The sequence below is a fragment of the Acipenser ruthenus genome, chromosome 6 (assembly GCF_902713425.1).
Source record: "Acipenser ruthenus chromosome 6, fAciRut3.2 maternal haplotype, whole genome shotgun sequence".
Taxonomy (NCBI): Eukaryota; Metazoa; Chordata; class Actinopteri; order Acipenseriformes; family Acipenseridae; genus Acipenser; species Acipenser ruthenus.
In genome coordinates, this window is record NC_081194.1 from 19406689 (window position 1) to 19422042 (window position 15354).

Consider the following 15354-nt stretch of genomic DNA (forward strand, 5'->3'; position numbering starts at 1 on the left):
GTTGAGAAGTAGGATTCAATTTAGAATGCTAGCCATGTTGGTATGAATGGGGTTGGGGAAGTAATTTTACTTTTTACCTCACCAAGACTATATAATACCATTGTATAATGGGATATATAATCCCCTTTTTGAATGTACAGCATTCAAACCTTTTTAATGATCAAGCTGTCTCAGACATGCTGTTCACCCTAAATACTATCTATTTACTGAATAGTTAATGTAACTGCATCTGTCCTGTTTGCCATTCCCAGATAGCTTTTTTGCCAAACAAATCTGTTTCTGACAACACTGTTACACTTTGCACAGTTTGTTTGCCGTTCCTTGTATTATGCCAACATCGGGGAGGTGTGCATTTACTTTCTCCAAAAAATTATGAAACATTTAACCCTTTAACCTACAACAATGTGTTACACTGCAGTCGCCTGAACATATCTAATCTAAATCTAATTTGGATATTTTTTTTTCTTATGTAAAGCTCTGTTACAAATATTATTTGTAATGATGTGGAGCGAGAAGATCTGGCTACTGAACGAGGAGTAGCTGAAGGTTAGAGAGTAAACTACATAATAAAGACTGGGAACTGCGAATGTCTTAGCTCCTTAGTCAAAGAGTAATTACTTTATATAGTATAGTATTTTCCCTTTTTAATGTTTAAGGTTTACAGTACTGTATTTGTTTAATGTTTTCTAACTAAGGTATAATTTGACCAATGCAATAAATTAGATGTATTGAGTAAGAAATACAGTAGAAAACCTTTTTTTCAAACTGGCAATGTCAGCTACTCTGTAAGATTTAATTAAAATAGCTTTCTCTGCAAACTAAAAGGCTAGGTTTGCTCCCAGGAGTTTAAAAAAAAAAAAAAAATAAAATAAAAAAAAAATAAAACCTTGGAGGATATGAGTGAATGAATCATATCTCCGAATAATGCACACGTTTTGCAGGTACAGTCTGTACTGTACTTTCTGTGCCTCTCATCTCCTTAGTAAACACTAGATTCTGATCCATGTCCATGACTTTTGACAAGAACAGTGATGAGATTCTTTTAATGATACTGTGGCTACCATCCGTTTGGGATTTTTGGTTTTTTTTTTTCATATGTATTTAGATATTCATTTTCTGATTCCCATTTTTCCTTAATGCATTTTAGTACTGTCCTTTGCGGGATAATATAATGCGTTTTTTTATATATCTAGTGAATCAGTCATCCAATTGTAATTATACTTGCTATTCACATCCATTAGCTGTCCTAGACGGATTTAGTTCATGCGAGTATTAGAATCTATAGTAGGTTATGGTGACCTACTTATGTTGGTTATGAAAATGATGTGATATTTTTGGAAATTGGTCCGTCTATTTTCATGACATGTAGTGAATGTATGTAGCTGGATGTCCGAAAGTATATAACAAAATTTGTACCTTCAAAAGCACACATCTTATTATGATGATGCTAGGTAAATAAATTCTTTACTACAAGTTATTGAGGTTGGGCTACCTATTTATGCATCTGATCTGAGGCAGGAGAATAATCATGATATACCATGATGTATCCTATAGGGGTCTGGGTAAAGGCAACCCAGAATAAGTACACAATAGTGGTGAAAAGTAGCTTAGAGACATAGCATTTACAAAATGACTTAGAACCCGGAATTGAAACTATACCGAGCATCAAAAGAAACTTATCACTTGTATTTGAGCATAAAAGAAAAGTATCACTTATAGTTGAGGTTCAAAAGAAACTATCACTTATATTTGGATGTGATCGAAAAATGACACTCTGTTTTAGAGCAGGTGCAGTGACTCTTTATTGTGCTGATTAACAACTGACATCATGAAGATGCTGCAAAATGATCTGTCTATCTTGGGCAGGGGTTGTCATTGACAGAGTGTGTCTGGTTATACAGTCTTGCCAGGTTTGAAATGGCTGGTTGTGAGCACCCAAGACAGCGAGCCATAGTATGCTGCCCTAGTCCAGCCTCCAACATGCTGATTGCACGAAGGCGCTGCTCTCTTGACAGACGTGGCATATTGTTTTTTTTTTCTGTGATTTTCTTTATTGCTTTTACTCAAGCTTGCAATTCAACAGCTGAAATCCCTCCATATCCATTGTCCAATCAACTGTCTCACTAATTAGGTGATTAAGTGCATATGCTTCAGTCAGTCACTGAAGCGTGCCATGGTCAAGGATGAATGATCGAGTGATTAAAAAGAACCCAAAAACATTTTGTCAATGTCCATCATATATATATATATACCTTATTTTTTTCCAAAAAAAATAAATCTTATAATAGTGATACGTTTCTTTAGATGCTCGGTATATTTTCTTATGGAATGCATTTAATAATAAACTTTCTAAAATCCCTTAATCTCAGGAAAATAGAATCGAAACTAGCAATAGGGCTTTTTAAAATTGAATCCATCTATTAATTGGTCACACGTAATAGAAATGCCTTACTTCCCCATCGATGCAGGAAAGTGGTCTCACTGATCCTCTTCATTGCAGCAATTTGAGAATGTGGTAGAAATAGAGGAAACTGGGTTGTTGATTAGTTGGGCAATCAACAATTACATCAATTAAATTAGCTGATTTATTCATCTACAGTCAGCCTAGTGTAGGGAAAAAGTGGTGACACACAATGTGGTGTTTGCTTATTAACTGTGCCAACCACCAATGTGCTGATTTCCACTTCTCTTGAGAATTTTAAAGGATGTTATTTTAAGTAGATGATATTAATGTTTTTCTCCCCGTTTTTCTAAAGGAATGAAGGAAGCTGTGTTGAGGGTATGGTGGAGATATTCGACATGCTCCTCACCACCTCGTCTCGTTTTTTTACACTGAAACTCAAAAATGAAGAATACATGTGCCTCAAGGCCATCATCCTGTTAAACTCCGGTGAGTTTATTAAGTGCTAAAGCATATTACCAAAGACATACAATTTTGCAGATGTTATGACAGTAATGAGAAAATCATATTCTTCTTTGTGATCAGATTCAATTAAAAAATAAAAAACATCTCCGGTTTAAAAATGAGAAAATTCTTTGACTATCCTGAAGAAGCGGTCTTGACATGTGTGCAGTTAAATGTTGCTTGCATTTTTATAGCTGTAACTATAACATGCTATTGAACCTAGGGAAAAGCAGTATTTATGTAATGTGAAAGAAAACATCATACTAGAACAAAGTTTTCTTTTATCCTGATTGCTCATAAAGCAGGTAAAAACGTAGTTATGCAGGAATACTAATAGAAAGTTATATACAGTAGGCTTCTAACCAAAACTTATTTTAGTATTTCTAATGTCTTACTATTTTGTGTATTACAGATAAAACTTACACTACAAAAATACACACACGGGGGAGAGGGGGAGGGGCAGGGAGAGAGGGAGGGTGAGAGAGAGAGAGAACACCATTATTGTAATTGTCTTTTGACCTAGAACATGATATTTTGTTTAACAGTTCACAGAGATGTTGTCTTGGATGACAAATTACCAGGAATCCAAACAAGGTGCCAATAAAAAAGAATACATAAACAATTAAGTAAAAGTCTGAATTTAACACATTGCCTACATGTTAGACATGCTTGAAATTATATAGAAAACAACCAATACTTTGTGTCAGTGTGTGAGTTTGCTATTCACTACCAGTTTTGCATCTTTTAAAAGTTTTGACATTGCAGCATATTTGTGGCTCTAGGATTCAGTAGATTTTCTTACCTTTGAAACTTTCTAAATCATCCTTTGAATACCATGACGACAGTCTGTCTGCAGCACCAAGGACACCTATGCTGGGATGTTTTAGCAAAACAAAATTACTGTGTCTGCCCGCAGAGAACTCTTGTACTCTGTGAATTTAATTTAATCAATCTAGCTGTTTTTAGTGCAGAGTATTGAAATCATTTGGTTCTGGTAGGCGATGACTGCTTAGAATTTGTAGCTTCACAAATGAGTAAACGTAGCAGTTACAATTTAATGTTTTGCAGTTTTGAAAATCGATTCAAGTGGGCATCATTCAAGTGAGTCATACTTTAAAATGTAGAAAATACAATAATGGAATAATACATTCTTAATATTAATAATACAATAATAATCATTGATCAAATAGCAGCTCTCGACATGGCAACGGAAATTGTAACCCAAAGTATAAATATCAGCAGCTTTATATATATATATATATATATATATATATATATATATATATATATATATATAATATATAACTTGCAGTCACAGACCAAAGTATTGGCACCCTAGCTTATTATACCATAACTCAAGGCAACAGATTAAGGACAGGCATTTAGTAAACTTTAACCATTTTTTATTACAACAAAAAGCAAAATACACAATTTCTAGTAATTTAACAAATAATCTTAAACAAAATTAAAACAACCTTACTTTTATTTAAAGGTGTGTAATAAAAAAAAAAAAAAAAAAAAGTTTGATTCTGAGCCTCTTGTGTTCCTCTTATAGACAGAATAAATGACTGGGAAATTATCACACAAAGGTTTACTGTACAATGGCATGATTATCCATATTGAAGCAACAGGGTTGTCTGTGAATAAAAATTGGGACCATGTTTCTATTGTCAAAATTGCAATGAACTATTTAGGTTTTAACTCTCCAATACAAAAAAACTGTTCGCCTCCAATGCACAACTGGCAACGCACGAGAGGAAGCGGACTGGGAAATGCCAACAACAGCTGCCACAGTCCCCTGAAAGGACCCAGAGACACGATAATGCAGGATGGACAATAGTTTGACCACTACAGGGATAGCATGGCTTTTCTGGGTTACAGGCTCCAGACAGCAGCTCAAGAATGATGTGCCTGACGAACCTTTACGCTTAATTTGGTCTTCATTTAAATCGAGGAGGGTAATGCGAAATACCCTTTCTCTTCTCATCCTACAAATCACTCGTTCTTGCTGAAGATGATGTCTCCTTCTTAAGAACATAAAGTTTACAAACGAGAGGAGGCCATTCAGCCCATCTTGCTCGTTTGGTTGTTAGTAGCTTATTGATCCCAGAATCTCATCAAGCAGCTTCTTGAAGGATCCCAGGGTGTCGGCTTCAACAACATTACTGGGGAGTTGGTTCCAGACCCTCACAATTCTCTGTGTAAAAAAAGTGCCTCCTATTTTCTGTTCTGAATGCCCCTTTATCTACTCTCCATTTGTGACCCCTGGTCCTTGTTTCTTTTTTCAGGTCAAAGAAGTCTCCTGGGTCGACATTGTCTATACCTTTTAGGATTTTGAATGTTTGAATCAGATCTCCGCGTAGTCTTCTTTGTTCAAGACTGAATAGATTAAATTCTTTTAGCCTGTCTGCATACGACATGCCTTTTAAACCCGGGATAATTCTGGTTGCTCTTCTTTGCACTCTTTCTAGAGCAACAATATCCTTTTTGTAACAAGGTAACCAGAACTGAACACAATATTCTAGGTGAGGTATTACTAATGCATTGTAAAGTTTTAACTTTACTTCCCTTGATTTAAATTCAACACGTCTCACAATATATCCGCCTATCGGTGCGTCTTTACTGCTTTTATGTGACCTATACTGTGCAGTAGAGGGTTGGGGCAAAGTTGGTGCTGTTTTGATTTAGGTTGCTAAAATCTAGTTTTCAGCATTGGAGGTAAAATAGTAGAAATGGACGACAAAAAAGCAAAGTATATTTTGGCTGATGATTGTTTCAAGATTTTTCCCAAAGAAACTGTACATGCAGACTGAGGTAATTTTTTTGTATATCTTAATATGTCTTTGGAGAAAATACGATCGATCACTATTTAGCTTCAGAATCACACATTAAACAAAAGGCTACTACAGAGGCTGCTGAACAGAACGTAAAATAAACAGCTTTCAGAAACCAAACTGGAAAGTCAGCGCAGACAAAAAGTATTCCTGTCTGTAAGTTAAATCAGTACTAAAATGATCCAGCACAGCCACCTCGCTTTTTCGCAGCTGGAATTTTAGACCCGAATAGCCACATTCTCTTTGTTTTGACTCGGTACTAATAAAATAAATTATTGGGCGAGACAAATAATATGACAACAAACGTGCTGCATAAATTGCCTTTATTAAAGTGTGCCAGATGCCCTTGTGTAACCGAATTTTTGGGCTGTTTCTAATCGATTTCCACATCTGTATTAACTTCCAACCAAATCAGTGGATGCAGAGCGTGCAGTCTCAATGTATGGGCAAGTCAACTGCAGGGGTATGCTGCATGCTTGCCTTTAACAAATGACAGCACTCTGTTTCAGTAAGGAAGCAAGCACCACTATTTTTAGGCTTTATAGTGTTCTGAAATACTGCCTACTTAGGTTTATTTAATGTTTAAACAGGTCCGCGAAATGTCCGCGAAATCCTAATTTTATTCTGCAACACACCTGTGAAAAATACGTAAATTTACCGTGATTTAAGTAGACCCCTAATTATAAATAGCCAGTCAACTAGGCATAGCTTGTTTCCTTTTTCTAGTTTGTGATGCAGAAAAGAGGTTTTTACAAACAAGTCTTACTAGTCAGTCTTGAAAGCTTCCTTTTGAACTTCCACAGTGTAACAAGTGCTGGAAAATAATTTTTCTTTCCTGTTTCAAATTTCCAGGCGCCTTTCCCTTTCTCTCCAGCTCCATGGAAACTCTGAATGACAGCCAGACCATTCAACTAATACTGGATAAAATCACAGACACTCTTATCCATGTCATCGCCAAATCAGGCCTACCTCCACAACAGCAGTCCAGAAGACAAGCCCAGCTCCTCCTCCTTCTCTCACACATCCGCCACATGAGGTGAGCATACTAAGCTAACAGCACTTCCTCTATGAGACATCACCAACCCCATGTGGTACATACTGAGTTGCAAATAGGAGCAGCTGCTTTGAATTATTTTGTACTAGTTGCTGCAATTTTTGGCCACTTTGTTTCAAGAGATAGCCTGTCCTACAGTATTTTGTGAGGGTTAGGAAGTTCAGACACTTAAATTACTGTATTGTATCTAAGCCCAGGCTTGGTTTTATTTATTAAAATGGAGTTGTTTTTTAATGCTCTGGTGTTGACTTTTCGTAACAGCATCAAAGGCATGGAGCACCTGTACAATATGAAGTGCAAGAACATCGTCCCTCCCTATGATTTACTGCTGGAGATGCTGGATGCGCACCGACTTCATTGTCCAGGGGACAGTGAGCCAGAAAAGCGACAAGTTGACAAGTGACAGTGCTCTCTGCCTGTCAGACAGAAGTGGGATTAATTTGCACACATAACTGTGAGCATTGCAAGCTTGAACCTCAACAGCACGCTACCTACTCTCACAGCGGGGGCCCACATTTCTTTAGCCTTATCACTGGAATAAGCACACTTTGGCACTTAAACTGGCAAAATTGTCTCTCGACAAAAAATGGCTCATGCAGTCCTTTTGTGTGAGTGTTTCAGATTCACAACTAATGCCTTTGATTCAATGAGGGATCTGCTTCTTTAATGGAAGTCTGGGTCCTATATTTAATTTAACTGGAATTTTAGGCTAGCAATGCTGCGTTTAGGAAATTAAATACTCGGTAAAGAAATCAGACCCAAGTATGAAAAACAAATTGGTCATTGCAACTGCTAGTTCACACTTTTAGAAAGGTGCATTATTAGTGCATACAATACAAACCAGAAAGGGATTTAGGCTCTATAGCCACTTTTGCACCAGGAGCAGTTTGCTTTGGGCACTGGCTGTTTTCCATTTATCAACACATTCAAAGGGAATCTCTAAATTTTAGTAACATATTAACAACCTTAGCACATAATAACTACGCTAACATTGAATTCATAGTCATAAGTAAATTGATGATACATTCTACACTTCAGTGTAAAATGTTCATTTATAATTTGCAGGGATAACATTATCATGGACAGACAGGCCCACAGATATAAACAAAAGAAAAGAAGGTTATTTTTAAAAAGGTTCTGCTAAACAACAGTACAGTACTCCCTCTCTTATTTTATGATTTGTTATTTCATGAATTTCATGGGTAGGCCATGTTGACAATGCATTTTAAGTGTTAATTATTGCAGTATGAGTTTGGACTTGCTCAATTTTGGACTCAATTCAAGTTCCAATTTGGGGGGGGGGGGGGGTTATTGTTAGTTTTCCCACTTCTCCCACATTTGTTACACTGGATAGTTATCTCATAATCTCTATGACAATAACATGCTGGAAAGCAGTGCTGCACATCTAGGGCGACATTCTAGCCTAGATAATTGCTACAACCATACCCTTAATTATTTCATTGATCCGTTTAACCTCTATTCAGGTATTAAACCCTTGATTATTTAATCGATAACCTCTGGAGGCCCTGGAGCACTGGAGCTGTGTTATGTAACAAATAGATTTATTATGGGAAATAATGTAGAAGAAACAATAGAATACCTAATTAAATGCATCTAAAATGTCAAGACAAATAATCAAATTTAAACTGTGTTATTCACCGTGATGTTTTACCATGAGGCACTTATGTATTTTTTAAAATCTTTTCTTTATTATGTTTAAAACAATTGAAAGCTGCCCTACTGTATTTAACCTCCTCATTCTTTGTATGAATTAGCATTATTACTACTTATTATGTTCCACTTCATAGTTTATAGGTTTGTCCAGTACATGACTTCAGGCTGATTGAAAGTTTTGCCAAAAAGGTTTATTGTTGTCAACGTGTCCTTTAGCAAAAAATGATATGTAACAATTTGTCAAGTTCATGAGATTGGAATTAATTAACATTTTCTTTTAAGATAATGTGCTGCTTGCATTGCATTGGATTTGAGTTTTTCTCAACTAGTGATTACAGTTCACATTCTTGTATAAGGATCATAGCTCAGTGAGGCAAATTTTCTACCTATAAAATCATGCATATAGGTAGAGGTATAGTATGATCAACATTGCACTGTTTTCAGTGAAATCAGTTTATAATTGGGTTGCTTTGCTTGTTCTGGGGTGGAATATAATATGGAAAGTTGTAAGGTGAGGAAATGAAGCATTCAAAAGTGCTGTGGAGCCTTTTGGTGTTAACCAGAAGACTCTACAAGCAACAGACATAGAATAACATAAGTGGGCAACAGTGGAAAGGAAGCTGGTCAGAACTGGTATGCTGGTTAAAGAACAAAAAAAAAAAACATGAAATTTGACTTTTTTTAAGAACCAGTAAAAATGGCTGATTATGAGTAAGCCAGCTGTTGGTGTAGTTTACAACAGGGTGTTAGTAGATCTTCAGAAAATGATAAAAACCTGCAACTTTCTACCTGTCTGTTGTATACAGGAACTGTAATCAAATCCTTGAGTCTGTTCTGGACAAATAGAGCCTGTGTTTACTAGAATTGTATGCGGCCATTGATGACTTTAACTCATAAAGGTTAAAACCTTAAACAAATGTGTCCTAAGACGATTTGCTTTTGCTTTGTCAACAATTAGAAGCATTTGCTGTGCTGCTATCACAGCTGTAAGCAGATAATAATGATGATGGCGATCAATAATACATAAAATCATGCCTTAATTAGTGGCTTGTGTTGTAAAAAATGCAAGTCTTGTGCTTACATTACTGAGTACTAATAGTACTTAACTACCTAGTTTTATTACACACTGCTTTCTTACCTTATGCAATGCACTACCTATTGTTATGCACAACCTCTTTCAAAACTATGAAACATATTGTCATATTCTTTTTTACTGCTAGTGGAACTTTGGTGTGAAACAGCAGTTTTTTGTTTTGTGCTAAATTTGCTGGGGAAAACTGTGTTCTTGGCATCTTTGTAAAAGAAAACTACCTTAATTTTAATGACAGGTATAGTATGTAGATTTTAACGTGTTTTAAATTGATGAACTAAAGTGGAAATATTAAATAAAAGTTGCAAAATAATTTTCAGCCTTGTTATTTCCAATTTGTGAAGTTGAAATGAACTCCAACAGGCAACAAGCTTAAAATGGAAGAGCCCATTGTATGTATTGATTACACAACATTGAAGATTTACAGTGTATGACTACACTGGGTTAATGCATCATCCATTATAGTATTTACCATGAGAAATCCTTCTTTGTGTACTGAAAAAGAAAATGACATTTCTGTGATTTTACAAAAAGGTAGTCCTGATGCAGATGGAAGCAAATTGTTCCAAAGACATGGTTCCCTCTGCTGGGGAAATAGATACAGGCTTAGCTAGACTAACTAAGCTGGTTGAGATGTCAAGGTCTCTGAAAACAGAACAATAAACACGTGTGTTCACACTTGCTTCAATGGGCAAACGGGAGATACAAAATTAGTAATGTATTGGAGCTCTCTGTCTACCATCTTCCAGTGTCACACTGCAGCCCAAAGTAAAATATGTGTTTTTTTTACACTGATCTTTATATGTATCTTTAAGGCATGCTGTGGCTCTTACATTCTCCCTTCGTTCTCACAGTTGGTTAAACTACTGCTTAAATACACTGTTGTCCTGAAGTTAATTTATCCATTGCAGCGGCATCTCCCTTCTGGGGGAGCAATGCTGTGGTGAGCAGTGCTGTGTGATACACTGCCATTACAGGTTAAAAGCTCTATAAACAAGAATGCAGACAAGTTAATGCATCGTGGTGCACAGGGTTGCCAGTTCGCGACACTCTGTCCCCCTGCCTTGGTTGACCTGACAGTGTCAGAGGTCACACCTCAATTGAGGATGTCGCCCCGGCCAAAATAGTCCCATATTCAGTCCACAATACTCGCCTCACCCTTTGCATACTGTGTCTCATTGGGCTCTTTAAGTTTGGTAAGAATGTGATAAGAAATATTCCATGGAAGAAATCAACACAACCAATTTTGTAGATTTTAGAATGTATATTAAAGGCAAATAAAAAGTTAGCCGTAGCAAACTGTACATACATAAATAACTTGTTTTCATTTTTTTTGCTTTACATGAAATAATCATTTCATTACACAACCAGTGATTTTATTTCTTACATCCAGTTATCAGCATCAATAGAAATTGCTGTCACATTTACACATTGTGCATTCGACTATCAATGATTGGTTTATTTAAAAGCAAGGATTATAATGACATGCCAAAAAAAAATGTAACATAAAAAAATTACCATATAAGCTATTTAAAATGTTATATTACACATCATCCAATTTTTATTTGCAACTACACAGTGTTTTTTTTCTTGTTAGAATACTGGTGTAACAATAATGTACTTGACGCACTGGCTGAAAAAATAAATAAAAATGTAATCAAAAATAGCTAGTGTAAATCCAGTGTGGTACTTTGCAGTGAAATACCGTCAGTATTATTAAACAACTGTAAATAGACCAATCATTTTTTGGTATTTCAATTTCCCCCCGCCAGTCACAGGATTACTTTTTTTGATTTACCACTCTGTGACAAAAACTGTGTGTACTGCACCACATTTACTGTACTATGCAGGTCAAGTAATGATGAATAGTATGTCATCATTCTTAGATACACTCCACTGAACTTGACACCAATTTAGTGGTTCTTGGTAATAAAAAATAAAAAAAGTCCTTCAATTTTTAATCAGTGTTTCATATTGGAGGGGGGCCGTTGGTGTACCTCAACATTGGGTGGAAGGACCTGGCAAAGTTATTGGACAGGGTGCAGCTGTAGTCCTCCTCTGTCATTGGCACCAGACAGGCTAAGCCAATCAGTAAGAGAAGCAGCAGCTGAAGCGGCAGGGCTGCTCTGAGCACCCGAAGGAAGAAGGACTGGGAACGCTGAGTGCGCTGCACCTCAGAATGGGAAGAACCTGATCCACCTCTTCTGTGAGACCTATTTAAAAAAAAAAAAAGTCAAAACAAGAATGTGCATCCATATTTAGAAGCATTTCTGAGCAAACAACGCTGCTTGTTAAGGTTATCGACTGATGAAAGCAATGTCTGGTGTCTGTCCCTGACCTGCTAAACATGTTTAGTCTCCAATCCTGAGGATTTAAATCTGAGCTCAAGTCCAGGGTAGTCTATGTTATACAAAACATGAGGCATAGGCTTGGATTGAACTTGCAGTAACCAACCTGTAACTGGACTTGGGCCTGAAACCTTAGTATCTAGGGGTAACACATGACATAGTTACACTGTAATTATACAGTAAATATGTACCAGTTAATGTACAGTACACAATTTTGTGTGTAATTACAGTGTAATATTGTGTCACTTAAAGTGTTCAGATCTAGAATTATTTTTGAAATACAAGACATGAGTGCATCTCAAAATTCTGTTGACGGCTGAGCCTTCAAGAATCCCTGGTTTTAACACTTTCAAAGTAAAGTACATTTTCAAAACATACTCTACGTGCTATAGGGAATTTTCAAGACTGAATTTTGAGCACAGAAAATGTTTCTTGGTCAAAGAACTACATCCCAATGATAAAATATGTCTAATTTAGATTAAACCATGAATAATATTTCACTGTGGTGTACATGTCTAAATTGATACAAACTATTAGACATATTTATAAATGCAGTGTTGTGTGATCTTGCACTGAACTTTGTATATGTCAGAACTTCAGTTTATCCCTTCCAGCCACAGTTCTTTAATATTTATACATTGACCTTGAAAGTCAACTGAAAATTAAGATGAAGTGGTTACGAACACTACCCATAGAAATCAGGGACGTCAAACTGCTGATCAGCCATTCCTGTCCTGCTTTAACCTTCCAGGCAGGTCCAGCACTGAGCACTGTTATACACTGATGCACCATTTGTAATTAAAATGTCACTGGAACTAGTTCACACTATTGTATTACAAAACTGCATAGTGGAACCAAAAGGCTATTTGTTCCCAGCTAAACTGTATAGATTAGGTTTAAACCTGTTCATCTCCATTAGTCTATAAAATGTCATTGCTAGTTCACAAGCCACTTCAGTGTACTTTTTTAGTTAATATTGAGCAGTGGTTTCCAACCCTGGTCCTGGGGACCCCCTGTGTCTGCTGGTTTTTATTCCAACTGAGCTCTCAATTACTTAACAAGACCCTTCATTGAATTGACAATTTGCTGAATGCTATCTTGTTAATTGCTTTCAGCTCTTAACAGTTGCATATTTCAATTAGCTATACCATTCTATAAAGTAACTTGAACTCTGCAACTGTTTAAGAGCTGAAAACAATTAAAAAGGTTTTATTAAGGGTCAATAAAGGGTCTAGTTAAGTAATTGAGAGCTCAGTTGGAATGAAAACCAGCAGACACAGTGGAGTGGGTCCCCAGAACCAGGATTGGGACGCCCTGATAGGGATACCACAAAATATAAAATTCTGGTTCCCAATGATGTAATTATTTGAATGTACTGTCAAATGTGACCTATTCCAGAGGACCTGGGTAACCCACCTAAATAGATTTATCAAAGCAAGCACTTTATGAGTATGCTTAGTGATGTGGTTTACCCAACAAATTGAAAAAAAAAAAAAAAAGATCTCTAAGTCAGTATTGAAAGGACATGGCACATTTAACAGCATCAAAGTGTTCTGTGCAAAAGTTCAATAACACCACTCTCAAAACTGCCTATGAATGCCAATGCTGGGAGTTAATGAGGTATAGCCAGGAACACGAGGAACGCACAGTGCTTTAATTACACATTAAAGAGGTAGTCTTCCTTCACATCAGTGTTCTTACAGGAGGTGCTCACAATGAAGGAATGTTTTGCACTTTATGCAACTACCTTTTGTTTATTGTTAATTTGTATCCCTTCTAGCCACAGTTCTTTAGTATTTATACATTGACCCATAGAAATCAGGGATGTCAAACTGCTGGTGAGCTAGTCCTTTCCTTTTTTTTCCCCCAGCCAGGTCCTAAATGTACATTTTATAATTGTACTTCTTTACAGTGTACTGTAAGTGAATGTCACATTGCAATCTGTGATCTTTTAAAGTCCCTGGTTGGATCATCCGCAATGATTACACCCTTGTCATAGACAGGCTTGGTGCGGCAGGGTAAGGCATTCTCCCTTGTTCAGGGGTGAAGTGTGGCCTCTCGACCAAGACGGCGTGGTGTGCACCAACTCCCACCCTCTCCAAGATGGCACGGACCTTAAGTCTACTGTCCGGTTGGGGTGGCCATCTTGAGAGAGGTAAAAACCACACATGTACTTCAAACACCATGTTGATGAGTCATTGTCTTATTAACAACACCTGTTCCCTAGGGATAGGTGCAGGACTGATTCAACGGGTGGGGTTTTGTTGTATAAAAGGTGAATGTGTGATTGAGGGAGTTAGTCATGCTGGGGCGATCAGGAGAGGAGTCCGGAGCCTGGAGTCTATACAAATAGTAATATATATTGTAGAAACTAACCTTTTTTGGTTTAATGACAGTGCCTGGCTGGTAGCTATGGAAACGGGAGTTATTTCGGGACTGTTCCAGAACCTGAGGAGTCTATCTGCGCCTGATTTCTTTATCAAATGCAGGACGGCTCGCAAAGATCCTATCGAAAGCGTCTGTACAGAAGATACAGAGACAAGTGACCTTTTTGTTGGTTATATTTTTGTTTGGCCCTTCCCTGTAAATATCGCTGGTTTAAACGATCACGGACCGGGAATAAAGAAAAGCATCTTAAACAGCATTTAATTTTGTTTGGAGATTGTTTATTAATAAAGCATTATAGTTTAAAGTGCTCTGTATATTTTCTCTTTCATTATCTGAAACCAAATAAGGAAACATCTTGTTATTCACAAACACAGGAGCATGGTGGGCTCTGTGAATCCCATTTCCCTTTTCTTAAAAATAACTATCCTGTGACTCCAGACTCTGAAACTCACTGTATATCAATGTCCATGTCTCTCCTTATCTGTTCGTGTTCAGGATGCACTGCATTCTGAATTAGCACAGGCTTACACCACAGGTGGTGTCTCTTCAGGAGCAGCATTTATGGGACCCAGTAGCTAGCCTTGGTCTCTATGGAGATATCACTTTATTTAGTTCTTATTTCCTAGCCAATTAGGATTTACTTGCCACACAGACAGAATGCCAGTGTGACAAAGAAGATCTCAATTTACAGCTGCCTAGATGGAGACTACCCCGGTAGAAGACTGATCCATGTAGTCTCCTAATCTGAAAGCAACTACTGGTACACTTTGTTACCAGTTCAGATTCAGTTCTAATTAAATGCAAAACTGATTATGCTAATAATGGAAAACACATTCCTAATCCCTAATAATCCCGGCAGTAACGCCTCATCTTCCCTTTGCTGTATATGCTTTATATTAGCAGATAATAGGAATAGTTTCCAATAAATGCTCCATCAGACTTTTTTCAGCTTTTTGCCTAGACACTGTGTTCCAACAATGTTTGCTGATCCAGTGCAAGATCAAACACAACCCACTCTGATCAGAAGCTTGTATAAAAAAAAATTAATAAAAAATGCAAAA

The 15354-nt window shown here is 36.9% G+C and overlaps 2 protein-coding genes across 13 annotated transcripts in view; one reads left to right on the plus strand and one right to left on the minus strand.

Annotated features, from left to right (window-relative positions):
• Positions 1-9876, plus strand: part of esr1 (estrogen receptor 1) — a 40959-nt gene extending 31083 nt beyond the window's left edge. For all 4 annotated transcript variants that reach the window (XM_034016773.3, XM_059025179.1, XM_059025180.1 and 1 more), the window contains 3 exons: positions 2757-2890; positions 6592-6775; positions 7055-9876. In XM_034016773.3, coding sequence (XP_033872664.1) covers positions 2757-2890; positions 6592-6775; positions 7055-7196 — 460 coding nt within the window. In that variant the 3' untranslated portion in view covers positions 7197-9876. The remainder of the gene's footprint in view (positions 1-2756; positions 2891-6591; positions 6776-7054) is intronic.
• A 925-nt stretch (positions 9877-10801) lies between these two features.
• The window catches only part of syne1a (spectrin repeat containing, nuclear envelope 1a), a 179149-nt gene continuing 174596 nt past the window's right edge, over positions 10802-15354 (minus strand). For all 9 annotated transcript variants that reach the window (XM_059025182.1, XM_034017823.3, XM_034017822.3 and 6 more), the window contains one exon: positions 10802-11770. In XM_059025182.1, coding sequence (XP_058881165.1) covers positions 11527-11770 — 244 coding nt within the window. In that variant the 3' untranslated portion in view covers positions 10802-11526. The remainder of the gene's footprint in view (positions 11771-15354) is intronic.